The sequence below is a fragment of the Sceloporus occidentalis genome, unplaced genomic scaffold, assembly GCF_023333645.1.
Source record: "Sceloporus occidentalis isolate IW3139 unplaced genomic scaffold, rSceOcc1.0.p SCAF_23, whole genome shotgun sequence".
Taxonomy (NCBI): Eukaryota; Metazoa; Chordata; class Lepidosauria; order Squamata; family Phrynosomatidae; genus Sceloporus; species Sceloporus occidentalis.
This window is the reverse complement of record NW_028317003.1, coordinates 12,062,637-12,077,293: the sequence shown is the minus strand read 5'-3', so window position 1 is coordinate 12,077,293 and position 14,657 is coordinate 12,062,637. Positions and strand designations below refer to the sequence as shown.

At 37.1% G+C, this 14,657-nt stretch overlaps 1 protein-coding gene across 1 annotated transcript in view; it reads right to left on the bottom strand.

Annotated features, from left to right (window-relative positions):
- Positions 1-14,657, bottom strand: part of LOC149300806 (juxtaposed with another zinc finger protein 1-like) — a 117,831-nt gene that overhangs the window by 11,074 nt on the left and 92,100 nt on the right. Inside the window, exon 4 of the mRNA XM_089484929.1 lies at positions 391-560. Coding sequence (XP_089341055.1) covers positions 391-560 — 170 coding nt within the window. The remainder of the gene's footprint in view (positions 1-390; positions 561-14,657) is intronic.

Here is a 14,657-nt window from a genome sequence, read left to right as displayed (position 1 = left end):
TTGTATGTGTCTTTTTCTAAATAAATGAATCCAATTTAGCAATACACTCTTTTTAACGGAAATATCTGCTTCTCTATTAACTTTGTATCCCTTGTTAATGGCAATACCTTTCTACATTAAAGTTTCACCTCATGGAATCTGAGATCACAGGACCAAACAGCAAGCATTAGCTAATCAAGTTGCTGTCTGGAAGTTATCTCCCTTCTCCACACCACATACTTACAAAGACTGTTTGAACCTATTAACAACAATCAGCAACTTGTTGGAAGTTAAATACTCATAAGGGTTTTAAATACATTTGCTTTGACCCAACACTCAGTACTGTTGATGTTCCCAATGTGGTTAACAAATGTGCTCCTCAAATGAGGTTTATCTGTTTATCCATCTTACTTTATATCTCTTTTTACATCCAGGAACAGGGCAGGCAAATGGCTTTTCGTCTCCTCCATTCATGCACATGGAGCTGAGGATAGCCTCAGAACTAATGGCACTCTCTGTTGTCCACGACTCATCACTGTCTGACTCTTCGTAGTCTACCTCTTCTTCATCATATTCACTTCCTGGTGAAGAAAAGACCAAGTCAGGAAAAGTGGTAAAGTCAACAACGATGACTATAATACTGCATATTGTAAAGCATGCTTAGGTAATTAGGTAAAAATATTCATAGATTGCACTTGCTGTTGTAGTCTACATACCCCTACCAAATTTTTAAAGGTTAAACCAGTAAATTCTTACCAACATTCAAGTTTACCTTTTCTAAAACACCCAAAGGCATGAGAAGTCTACTCAATATCCAGTGTCCCAAAAGGAACACGTGACAGCCACTTTGTATATATGCTACACAAGTGTATGAATATTTATAGTGGAAAAGTGTGTATCCATGCATTAACAATGTAGATGCATTAACTGTGTTGTGTCAAAATGCTCCAGACCAAGATACTGACAAGACATGCCATATTTTTAATGGAACTGTTAATTAAAATCTGACAGAAAACCAAACACTAATACACTATATGGACAAAAATATGTGGACACCTCTCCTAATTGTATTTATTTTAGGTGTTTCAGCCATACTCATTAACCCATTATACACCTGTCAACAGGTGTATGAAATCAAGCATATAGGCAGTCTTCACCATAGACAAACATTGGCAGGAGAATAGGTTGTTCTGAAGAGCTCAGTGACTTTGAATATGATTGCCACAAGTCAGTTTGTGAAATTTCTGCCCTGCCTGATCTGACCCGGGTACTATTATTATGAAGTGGAAATGTCTGGTAGTAGGAGCAGCTCAGCCACAAAACAGTAGACCCCACACACTCACAGACCAGGGCTGCTGAGTGCTGAAGAGGGTAGTGTGTAGAAATCCTCTGCAGCATCACTCACTACAAAGTTCCAAACTGCCTCTGGAAGTAACACCAGCACAAGCTCTGTGAGCTTCATGAAATGGGTTTTCATTGCCGAAGATCACTAGGCGCTCCAAGAGTTGTCTGGAGTGGTATAAAGCACAATACCATTTGACTCTGGAGCATTGGAAAAGTGTTCTCTGGAGTGATCAATCAAGCTTCATCATCTGGTGGATGGCTCTGGATTTGGCAGATGAACGCTACTTAATGGAATGCATGCTTTGTGGGAAGGCCCTTTTCTATTCCAGCATGACAGTGGATGAGTTTGGGGTGGAAGAACTTGACTGGCCGCACAGAGCTCTGACCTTAACCCCATCGAACACCTTTGGGATTAACTGGAATGGAGATTGCGAGCCAGGTCTTCTCATCGAACATCAGTGACCTCACAAATGCTCTACTGGATAATTGGGCAAAATTTCCCACAGAAACACTTCCAAAAATATTGTGGAAATCCTTCCTAGATGAAGAGTATTTGCTATAGCTGCAAAGGGGGGGGGGGGTCAACTACATATTAATGTTTCTGTATTTAGAATGCAAAAGTCTCTGTTGGCGTAATGGTCAGGTGTCCCAATACTTTTGTCCATATAGTGTAGGTTGCTGCCACAGGAAAATAAAAATTCTGTGTAGTTTTTTTGTATATGATTATGACAAATTTTGCTAACGTTTATTTGCTTAATATATTCAAATAACCTTTTTTTAAGTGGAACAGCACCTTTAAAGCAAAAGCATAAGTTGCATAAAATCATTCCTCTGTGTAAAACACTGTAGACAGTGCTGGGTATTGATTAAAGTTGCTACTTCAACACCTTGGGAACAGCAGCTGACCACAGTGAAAAGCGCTTTTCTCTCTCTAACAAGACCAGAGCTGATTATTTAAGGCTTTCCCCCTGCACTGGCCAATCCTGAAGAGTATAATTCTACAGATCATAAACCGTGTAAAATAATATGTTGACAAGTCCTAATGCATTTACTAGCCCCCTGGAATTAATAGGAATTATGGCAGAACATTAATAAGAGTTACTGCAATTATGGCTGCTTCGCATAGTCCCTCAGGTGTGGCAATGAATGGCATTGTATGGCTGCCCTGGCTTATTCAAAGAGCACAGAATAAGGTGCTCAGACACCTGGAGCTAATTTCTCTTTTTCATTTCAATTTGTGTTTAAGTGAATTAATCAAACTGTCGGAAGGAGGGAGCCGGAGGGGGAGGCCTGGGAATGCTGGTGTTTTACTACTGCGCTGTAATCAAAAGCAATGCAGGGATCAAAACACTAAGTCCTGCTGTCTGTGTATGGCTCAGAGTTAGATTAAACAGTAATGTGGCAACAGAAGCCTTAATAAAAAAGTATATGGTTCACATCACAAAAAATGAGTTAATTGAAAGTCAGAGAATGTTTGTGATCCTAAATAGATGATGTTTTACATTACATTGCCAACTTATTTGAAGCTTAGGTAACCTAGAATGCAAGGCAGTCTGAAAGAGAGGTGAACATTTTAACTCGGTGACATTTAATTTGGCTTGGTGAGATTCCTTCAAAGTCTGCTCCCCAATAGAACTATACATTACGTAGGGCCAGCTCAACCCTTCTTGTCAGGGTCGGTCCTTCATAATGTATAGAGGTATAGAAGTGTTGGGGTTGAAACTGTAACTCTCCTGCCAACTCCTTATTTAGTGAACCACCCATGGGATTTTTTATGAGAACTTGGAGATGGGGATACACAACCATAAAATGAAAATCCAGGGTAGTCTTTAAAGTAGGGCCCTGAGTTATATATTTATAATCTATAAGGGTTAAATAAATTGTGTGCTGAGTATTAACCTTCCACCAACACCAGCGGCAGGTGACGTGGATGAGGCAGAGTCCTTGACATGCTGACCCAATTGTAATACTATGTAATTACGCCAATGTAATTAATCTTCGATCTCTACTTATTTTGAATGCTAATTTGTCCAATCATAAAAAATGACTGTATTGCTTTGTTTGAACATCATCTCAGTCAGGAATACTTAAGCCATCCCCTGAGGGTCATTATCCTAGAAGTGTTTCCTAATAAATAATAACAGATTGTAAGCTCACAGGGTCTCCCTCTGTACCAATACGTCTTAATGTGTGTTAAACTTGTAATTTTTTATATTGTTCATTTACTATAAATTAATAATTTGTACAACTGCATCCCCGTTGTCTTTGGGACCGAGTACAGACAGCTCACACTAAGCAAACATACTGTTTCAGCCTCTGCATGAATTAATATTACCATTGAATTAAAATGCTGTTAATCATACTCTCAGTAACACCACACGGTCTTGTAAATCCACTGGGCTATGAATATTACAGGGATGTAAAATGTCATGCGATAAATTCGCTTTTCACAATGGAAAGTGGGGCCATGAACTACTGCATGTCTGCTTTGTTAAACAAAATTAGGACAATGAAGGATTCCACAACAGAGAGAGCCGATATATCTTTGTGTTTAAGAAGAATTCCCACCACCTAGCGATCCGCCCTATTTAGGTGTCTGCTCATTATTTGGTGGACCATACTGATCACTATGCATTGAATTTGCTGGGTGAGCAACAAGGTTTTAGATTTAGAAAATATATTAGGCCATTGAGATAGGGTCCATCTCCAAGTTAACAAGTTGGTAGCCACAACAGTTATTTACTTATATAATAATTCAAATTAGTCCCACATTTGAGATTTGACAATTGGCAAAAGTATAGACACTTCTTTTGCGGCTCCTTCAGAAAGGGACTCTTCCTAGCAGACAAATGCATTCCATGGTGTTCTTTGAGACATTGCATCTTGATGATGACATGGAGTGTTTCAGATGTAAGCCTTGGGTTGGTCTGTAATTGCTTCCTGAAACATTTCTTTCACAGCATGAGGCAGTAACATTTCTCTACATCTCCTTCCTGGCAGCCACACAACTTTTGCAATGGCTTTAACCTCCTAATGATGAACACTCCCATATAAATTGAAATAATTTGTTTTGCAAGGTTCTTCTTTCACATGCTTAAGGATGTGAATAATTTTGAGCTATACATTTAAAAATGTTGCACTTTATCACATGCAATACTTGTTTATGCTCTACTGGCATAGAATTCCCTTCTACCTGCTCTTCTGAATATAGAGTCTTTAGTTGAAGTTTATAGCTTTTATTGGGACTTTTTGTTGTGCATTGGACAATATAAAGTTATAGAAGCTATCAGGACCTAAGAGGCCTCTTCTTCAGATGTGACTTTATATCCTTTTCCACATTGGTCCACTATAATATTGTTATTTCCATTTTTCTTTTGAATATAAAATAACAATTATGTCTATGGTAGCATAAAACAACTTTTACTCGAGTAAATGAGTCCCCTCGTAGATAAATTCAGGCCTCCTGGTTTCCTAGTATGATTTTTTCATGTTACTGGTACCACTACTACACCACTCACTTCCTTATTCATTAATATTGCTTAACAGGGTGGAGGGGAGTAAGTTTATTGTATTTTTACCCAGATCATCACTAGGTTTGTTTACCAGGTGAACCAACCCAGGCTAGAGCAGTTTGCGGAAAAGATTCCTCCAGTAATACTCTGCAGTGCTTCATTACTCCCCAATCAAAGCTCTACAGTTGTCGATGGATTAGCCATCACAAGGTGCCATTGAAACACAGGATGGATGAGAGTGATAAATGGCCTCTGTACGCCTATGAAGATATTCCAGCTTTAACAACGTCTACACTGTATTTCTGATCCATTTGATATTATTTTCATTCATAAACAAGGAAATGTATAAATATATATATATATATATATATTATATAACAATCCATTTTTAACACACATTTTCCAAGTGTTAACCTTAAAAGGTTTTACAACTTAGTGCAATAACAACAAATATACTGATTCTTTAAACAAATGGTAAAAATAAAAATGTAAAACTTTATTACTGTTCTTAAGCTGCTGTTTAGTGTTAAGTGGCTTGATTTTCTATTTCACAGGCATAAAATCAGGAGACACAAGTTACAGGAGGCCTCTCCCTTCTGAAAATTGAACTTTGTGGCTATAAAATCCATGCCAGTGTAATGTATCCCTTGTCCACGTTATGGCATAAGCAGGAAAAAAACATGGTATAGCTAAGGAAAAACAAAGAAGGACATTTTCCACCCTCAGTCACGGCATGTTAATGGCACTCTGGCAAATGTTTAAACGATCCCCAGTCCACCCCCTCCATCAAACACTCACCAAAAATTAAAAACAGTTGGGGAAGAGAAAAATGAACATCTGTTACAAGCTTATACTGTACGCTCCTATGAAGCACTCCCCTAATTAATGTGGTTTTGGCATTTGTTACTGGAGAGTGTAATTATGAGACAGAAACACAGTTTTGAATAAGATTATTTACAAACTCCCCAGCCTCATATAAAGAAGCCGTCCAATTGTTTAGAAAACTACGAGGACGTCTTCAACCATTTGCAGAAATTCAGAGGAAGACTATTGTATGACTGAAATAGACCAGACTCCGCAGAAACAATTAGAAGAGGCATATTGCAGACGGTGCACGGTGCGTTGACTGGTTTTGCTGAATACCTACTAGGATTCTACAATGATCACAGATCAGAAAATAATATTAAATATTATTGTAATTATATTAATAATTTTTTTCTGTTTAGCAAAAAGAACAGTTGCCCACCTTGGATTTGAGGCATGCAAGCAAGTAGTAGGACTGGGCAGACTGGATCATCTGCGATGGACATGAGTGCAGTCCACAAGGAAATTAATAGCGTCTGTGTTTGCCCCCTACAGTCTTCTGATTTTATATGCAGATATAATTTTTCTTCCATGTACATCCTTATATAAAAGGTGTGCTTTAAATGTTACGTGTCTTTTTTAGTAAGAAATTATGACATACCTAGCTTAGCTCACAGCATGGAGCAAATGCCAATGTAGTCCCTCCAGCAATTAATGATGCTCAGGTAGCACTGAAACTGGTGTTGGGAGAATTTGCTTGAATAGTTGTAGTAGGTTGTATGCTCCCATGAACAGGACTGTCTTTTTCTGTACCGGTTGTTCTCGTGGTATTGTCAACTTTATATGTTGTTATTTTTAATGGTCTGTGGATTTCACAGTCCCTCTATTTTAACAGCGCTACAGAATCTGCTGGTGCTCTATGAATAAATGTAATGTTATGCAATAGTTGATATATAACATGTCTGAAATACCTGTTGATCAACCTGTGCTTGTGTGAGAAGATTCTGAATAAGAATCAGATGGAGAAGATATGCTAAATCTAACCGCTTTGGTGCTACCATAAGAAAGTCAGCTGCTCTAATACTTCAATTCAGTATGGCACAGGTCCCACAAGTGTGCACATGGATCTGGGCATTTAATTATTACCAGAAAATAGGGCTCTTGTATGTTTAATCTGGCCAGATCTAAAATGAAGCTGACATTACAGGCAATATAAGAGGGATGAGAGGGACAAAGGAATGCACGGATTGGGTTTAACGTGTTCTAGATAATCTGGTAATTGTGCCACTATGCATTGGCTTCTCTCTCCGATCTCATGCCGTTGTTCCAAAATAATCAACGTAAACAGGAACCAGCTAGTGATCCCAGTCAGGTCTTAATATATTACCAGTGTAATAAAGTCAAATTTAAACCCTGCTCTTGGTAACGTCAATGACAATTGGTTTTCTGCAATGGCATTTGGCTAGGTGGTTTGGTGTAACTACATTTACTGGTTTAAGATTGCTATGTGGCCATGGGAACATGTAGCTTGGGGAAGAATGAGCGCCTTACACTACACTTTTACTTAAATATATTTAGATTAATACAAATGTTAAGTTTCATAAAATCTTAAATCCTCAAATATGTTGTGTCTAAATTGTGTCTTTATTGGTTTCTGAAATTCTACAGAAAAATATATAGAATATTTCACAACGTCTGGGTGCCATATCATAAGCAAGCAGGTTACTTAACTGGCAGGCAAGCAAAAGCAAATAATATTAACAAATGGATATATACACGTGTTTGCATGCTACTTGTGCTATGCAGCATTTTAATGCACATTAGTCATAACAGTGCATTTTTATAGGTTTCATGTGTATGGGACCAGGGCTAAATAGAACAGCAAAGATCACCTTTCCTATTATAACTACTATATCTTCCACAATTTAAATTATATATCTCAACAGTGTACCTAGCAGATCCCCTACAACCGCACTAACATATCTCCTGACCCCAAAACCCAAGCATCTTCAAGAACTAACTTCACTTTTTATAGGTGTACATTGAAATTAAATCCTACTGTATGTAAACCTAGCGCCACGGCTAAAAATTTACATGAATATAAGGAAAAGTATTATAAGCAAAGTAATGATTACATTTTTCTCCACATTGTCCTAACTTCTGCATTGTTCAAAGGTTGTTTAAATAAAACACTCATCAAACGAAGGGAAAAAACATGTCTTTGTGTAACGGGTAAGCAGCCAGGTCCATATGCTCTATGTATCCTGCACAACATAAAGAGTGGAAAGTAAAAAGCCCTGAAAGTAGAATTCTACTTGAAGTCCTTTGATGTCAGTGCTGCATATGACTGGAAACACTAATTAGAGATTTGGATGTCTGTTCTACAAGGATTCTCCCTACTGTGGCAATGAGACATCACCTGTGGAGTTTGGCCAAATGTATACTTGACGGTTTCCTTTTAAAGATGTAATATTGTACAAAACCAAGTTTAATCAATAAAATGCTAAATAATCTGAATAGAAGAAAAAACATAAACAGAGTTATCAATGACGGTTTAAACCAAATATTTAGTACAGATCCTAATATGCAACCAACTTGTCCATCTTAACCAACATCTCACCCACTGGTTGTGCCTTCAGCAAAATTGATTTATTATCACTATATCACTTTATTGTGTTGTAAGGAATTCCTTAGCATGGGTAGCCCTGGATCATGTGATAAATTGGATTTTATGGCATGGTGCACCCTAAAAAATGGCATCCTAGGAATTATCTTGAACAAATTATGTTCCAATTCATGAAGTTGGAGTATGTTGTAGCGATTGAATGCTGGTTGACGATTCGAAAACTTGTTCAAAGGTATTGTTCCAAAAATATGTTTTGAAGCTATCTATAAGTGATCAAACCTTCAAAGAAAAGATTCAAATTAAAATTTTGCGTAACATACTAGAGCGTGGAATTAATGTTCTGTCTAGATGGAATACCACCTAAATGTTACACGATTATACAAAAAATATTCTGAATAAACACCACTAGCCTATCATAGCTATCCCAAACCACAACAACCGACAACGGGCTCTGAAGGAATCCCTAAACCAGAGCAAATACCGTATTATTCTATTTTCCCCTGGTATGGCACTTGATAATCATAATTCACACATGGTGTCATAAGTGAATTATGTACACATTCTCAATATTGGGACATCATGTTACCTCAACTCACTAAACCACAAAGTACACAATTCATTAACCTGTAGGGCAAAAATAAAAAATATTGTTCCCTCTACTATCTCTACAGTATCTCAATGCAAGAATGCATTGGAGTTGGCTGGTGGTGACATATTACGTGTGCTTACTGGCAAGTAAGAGATGTGTTCATCTGAGCTCATCTCCTGCAGGCCTATGGGCTGGGGTGGGGGAGAGACAAATATATGGGGGTATATTCCGCAGAATCCCTCCTTACATTTGTAAGAGGGAGAAAATGGTAATGAAAAAGGAATGTCACTTTAAGCATTCTTTTGAGTGCATTGTTGTATTTCTGGACTTCAGTGGAAATAATAATTTCTGTCTAGATACTAGATTTATTTTTGTGCTATTTTGGGATTACTTGTTGGGCAGCGCGCTAAAACAAGAGCACAGGAAGTACGATAGAATCCCATGTGGTCTGATGTTAGGATTCCAATGCAATCGTAACCGAACGATCATGGGAAACGGAGGGGGAAACCGCACGGAACGCCCCTTTTGGTGACGGCAGATATAATGTAATAGAAATTATAACTTAACAATTGAACATAAAAAAATAATAAAGAGCAAATACATACATAAAATGGTTTTCAGGCTCAATTATGGTTTGCATTCCTCTTTATTAATATATTGGTATGTTACGCATGCAGCTTCTTCTTCCAATAAACCTGTGTGTAAGCAGCCCCCTATAATGCCTGAGCAGACTTGCTGGAGATTTAAAAGTGTTTCTTGAGAATCCCCGTCACTGCTGTAGAGTGTATACTGTGCGTCCAGTAACCCTTTATATGCTGGAGTACTGCAATGCGTTCAACGATCTCCTCTACATTTGTAAACACGCTAAATGCTCAACAGTAGAGTGAAGTTGCCTTATTTATTACATTTATTAAATATTTAGTACGCTTACATTTTGAGGACATGTTAACTGCCTGGTCATAACCGTCTTTGCCATTAAATGTGTTTGCTGATACAATTATACAGAACTAAGCGATTACAGGAAATAAATTATGGGTTCTCCATAACGTTTATACACCCATAAATGTGTAGTAGAATGATAATGCCTCTCACTGTTAATTACAATTAATAACAAGCGAGGTTGTTATTATGTTATCTGTGGGAAAAAAATCTCCTTCATGTAATAACAGTAAACGTCTCAGCTACATGTCGTTGTGCTATCAGCTAACCATTATAGAGAATGATCTGAATTCTTCATTTTCTTCCAAGTCTAATCATTTTTTTTCCTCATGCTTGAGTAAGTATATACCGTATATAGTTTTCTTTTTTCTGGTATTTAACATAGTCATAGTCAAAGACTGAGCAGAATACTGTAGGAAAGAATTATGGGAACATCATGAGAATAATCCATTCATGTAGTAATGTAGTTAGTACAGCAGAACATATGCTTGTAATTAATAGCAGTCAACTGAGAAGTAAATACTTGTGGTGCCAAGTTCAATATTTCTTTCAACAAATTGTGATTACCATACCTTAGTGCTCATATGATGCCTCTGAATGACTGGTAACTACATTATACGACATAGTTGGCCAAACGGAATTTTCCCATGAATGGCAGCTAATCATATTGTAAATGTTTTATATTAATCCATGGTAAATTAATACACCATGGTAAGAAACATATTAAAATATATCCGCTATCTAATGGTTTATAGGAGAGTTTACTCCAGGGCATACAATCTCAAAAGAAACAAAAATAATCTTACATCATATATGTCCCATATACGATAGCCCAAAGAGGTTGTTATAGCTTTTACTGGACCAGTATTCATAGGGTAAGATATACATTCACGACAGTGAACGCTGGTCCAATAAAAAGGTATCCCAAACATGTTTGGATTATGACCTACACTAATGCAGAATTATTGTTTTTATTCTTTACAAAGGACACATGTGTGGGATATACTTCTGATATGTGTATAAATCATAATAAGATATAATTTAATTTGATAAATATATTGAAGCAAAGAGTATATTTTATATTCCAAATAAACCAGCCACTAAATCACTTTTTTCTTGAACTCTTTTTTTTTTGGTGAAATTTGTTTCTTATCGTCAGGTGATTCCAGTGGTTATGATGATTAGAAGGACATTATAGGAGGTAAATGAGTAATGTAGAGGTTTTAACATTAATCAGTTAATAAGGGGTGATTTCAAGTAGCAGTAGGATCCCTTTTCTAATTTTATCATTTAAGGGTTTTCAAAGCATCTAAACTCTAGTACTGAGCTGGCGTCTGGCACCCATTGGTGCTGCTATGGATGCATTTGGATCGTTTAAACAACTTATTTTGAAAGGCATTTGAAAATGTGACCATGCCAAATGTTCCTTAGAATCCTGGGTGGTCTTGGACTCCACAAGTTTCTTCCACGGTGTATGTGTACACATTTATATTGCTACAATAAACAAAAGGCTTTAAACCCAAACTTTCAGTTCCCTATCTTGTACCAACACTTATACAAGTGTTACCCAGACTCTATGAGCTTAAACTGACATCTCTTCGAAAACAACCTCTTTAGGTTATATGAAGCTGCCTGCTGATGAATGAGGCAGTAGTCGGTACTGAATTCCTCTCCACCCTTACAGCAAGCGTATTGGTACTATGGTCCTCTGAACGTGGAATCCATTCATTATTTGCCCAAAGCCCACCACCCAATGTCACAATCAGTGCCATTAATTATTTAATCCCAAAGGACATCAAATCATGTGCTTTTAGAGGCCATATAAACAGTGATTCATGGATTAAAACACCAACTAGGCTGAAAAACGTACTTCTTATGTACACTATTTGCTCCCGTAGCATAAATGGGTTGTTAGTTCACTAGAATAACTATATTGGAACAAGATGAACAACAGCATATTATTCTAAGCTAAATACCAGTCTTGATCAGTAGGGTTAATAGTAACCACTCCAGACATATAACGGCCAATTCTAAAAGCGATGATGGGGAAAGACTAGTTGATGCATTATTTATTTCTGTTAACATTTCTTTCAAATGCAGCTGCGGGGGATCTGGATCTTAGTCGTCTCATAGCCAGACCTATTTGAGGTCTGATTAGAAGACGACCCCGGTTATAAGACGAGGGGTATTTTTCAGAGCATTTGCTCTGAAGAAAACCTCGTCTTATAATCGAGCAAATACGGTATTTTACAATACAATGTACCAGTGAGTGCCATCAGTTCAATTTTTACTTTTCTTTAAGCTTTACTTTCATGGGTGTTGAGTGTAGTTTGTAATCAATAAAACCTTTTTTTTTTTTTTACTCTCAGCCCCTCCAAGGACACTAAATCACCATCCCTTCATGACGCAAGAAGCAGGTGCACAAAAAAGGGGACTACATACAAAATATTAGCAAAAGGTTATTTCAGAATTAGACTAAATAGGCCTTTAAAATTGGCCATGTGAAGCACTGGTAAAAAAATATATATACTTTTGCCAGAGAAGAAGCAGACACACTAGATGATTAGGCAGAGTGCACTTTAAAATAATTTGCAAAAATATGCATGTCAGTGTTGCTAGGAACGCTTTTAAAGAAGGGGTTAAAAGAACAAGGGGCAGACGGTTCCCTGGCACAAATGATAAAGTGACATTTATATAAAGACTTGAACTTTAAATCTCCAGGACAGAATTATGATGTTTTCATTTTACACTCCATTAGCCTTCTGGTGGTTTTGACATGTTATTATTTCTAGTTTGCAACAAAAAAGTGGCCTCATTCTGTAAAGGAGCAGAGAGTGTGCTGAGACAATTCAGCTGCTCTTCTGTTGGTTCATATAACTGTAACCCAGAAGAAGAATTAACGTTAAGTCTTCATGCACTTAAAAAAAAGTTTAACGGCACACAAAACACATTCCTAAATCTCATTGGTGAAGGACCCATACCATCCAAATTATAACATAAGAACCAGAGAGGGGGAGTCTTTCACTCTTCTATTTAATATACCGGCACTTTCAATTTTCAATAATACTTTTATTAGCATAATTTAAATCCACCTCCAACTTCTTTATCAACAAGGAAAAGACAATTACTAATAATTTATAGACAATGGGCTTATCTAATGGAGATTTAAAAAAAAGCTGTACTAAGTAAATGTGCATTGTGCATAGTAGCACATATACATGTTTTGTGTGTGTGTAGGATGTAGGTATGTGGATAGAAACACACAATTGTTATTATTTCAATGCGTGGGACAAATGCATCAGTATTGAGGGCCATCACTGATGATGCTACTGGAAGCTAGAACACCAGCTGTAATATAATGTCTCAACAGACATGATAAGCAAAGGAAGCTTAGATCATTTGCATAAAATGAAGAATGAAGAGCTAGAATTATATACTGTTTGTACATGAAAATAGAAAGAATATGTCAAGCTTCCTCATTTATTGTGGTAAGTTCCTCAGCCAGGCAATTAATTATTCAGAGAAGCAGAGACACTATAAATAAAATGTTAATGAGAGGCTAAACGCTAATTTATATGACTCTTCCATTAATCACCCAGTAAAACTATCAGCCATTGCATCTTTTTGTTTTAATGCGTTTATTGTAGTCACGTGTGTTTCATTGAAGAGACAGCCATATTATTTTACAATAGACTTGTATGATGTCATGACAAAAAAAAGGTTCTAGGAAGTCTTGTTTAGTTTACCAATATACATTGTATACCTTAGTGAATCCAAGATGGCCTTTCAAGTACCTCAACTCCAAGCCTAACCATCAAGTTTAGAATAAGGTTTATAAAAGGTTTATAAAATAGTCGTTCTCAGTCTGAGGTCTCTGGAACACCAGTGGTCCCAATATCACTCAGGGTATACCAGGGTGCTTCCTGCTGAAGGCTACCCAGAACGCTTCCACTTCTAGCATAGTGGAATCCTTCAAGAGATAGGGCTAGCTACATGTAGCAACAGGACCAGGACTAGCGATACTTAACTTTGATTGAGCAGGGAGTAGGTAGAACCTGAGCAGGGAGTGGCCGTGACCAAAACCATTCCCCTCCCTGGAGATTAAAGAAACTGATATGGAGGATTCTGAATACTCCTCAGGGTAATATATGGAGTATGAAGACATTAGAAGGAAAGAATATGTTTAGCATTGGATATAAAGTAATATTATTACATGATTCCATATGGCATGCAATTCCTTTGTATGATTTGTACTGTTATAAATAACCCTATTTCCTACACTGATACATGCTAACTCTTTAAAGAGGCCACATTTCAATCCACTACTCTTTCAAAGAAGCATTACATCACTTTTTATGTCTACACTCTGGCCCTTTCACTATGTTCAGATTACACTATGTGGTACTGGAATATCAAGTGTTGGCAGTAAAGTGAAAACATATAACATTTTCCTAATTATGTTGCATAAACTGATAAAACTATCCGATGAGGGTCTTGGTCGTAAAATATATACATTTTGGCAAATATTACTTGGAGTCCTGCTAAAATTTCTTTGCATGATTAACAATTTCCAAATTCTAATCATTCTACAGGAAAGGAAATGTTTACATTGGAATATGAAAGTCATTATATATCGCACACAGAGCATTAAAAAAAAATACCAAAGGCCTGAATGAGCATGATTCGTAGCGATGCTTAGAGGCCAAAAAAAGATGAATTTATGACGAAAATATTCAGATATGAAAAGGCGAGACTGAGTAGCAGTTTCTAGGGGAAGCAACGTGGGATAAAACTTTCCAATCTGCAGGGCTTAGCATGTCTGGTATAAGACTGTTCAATTATTCCTCTCTCACTCCTCGTCCCC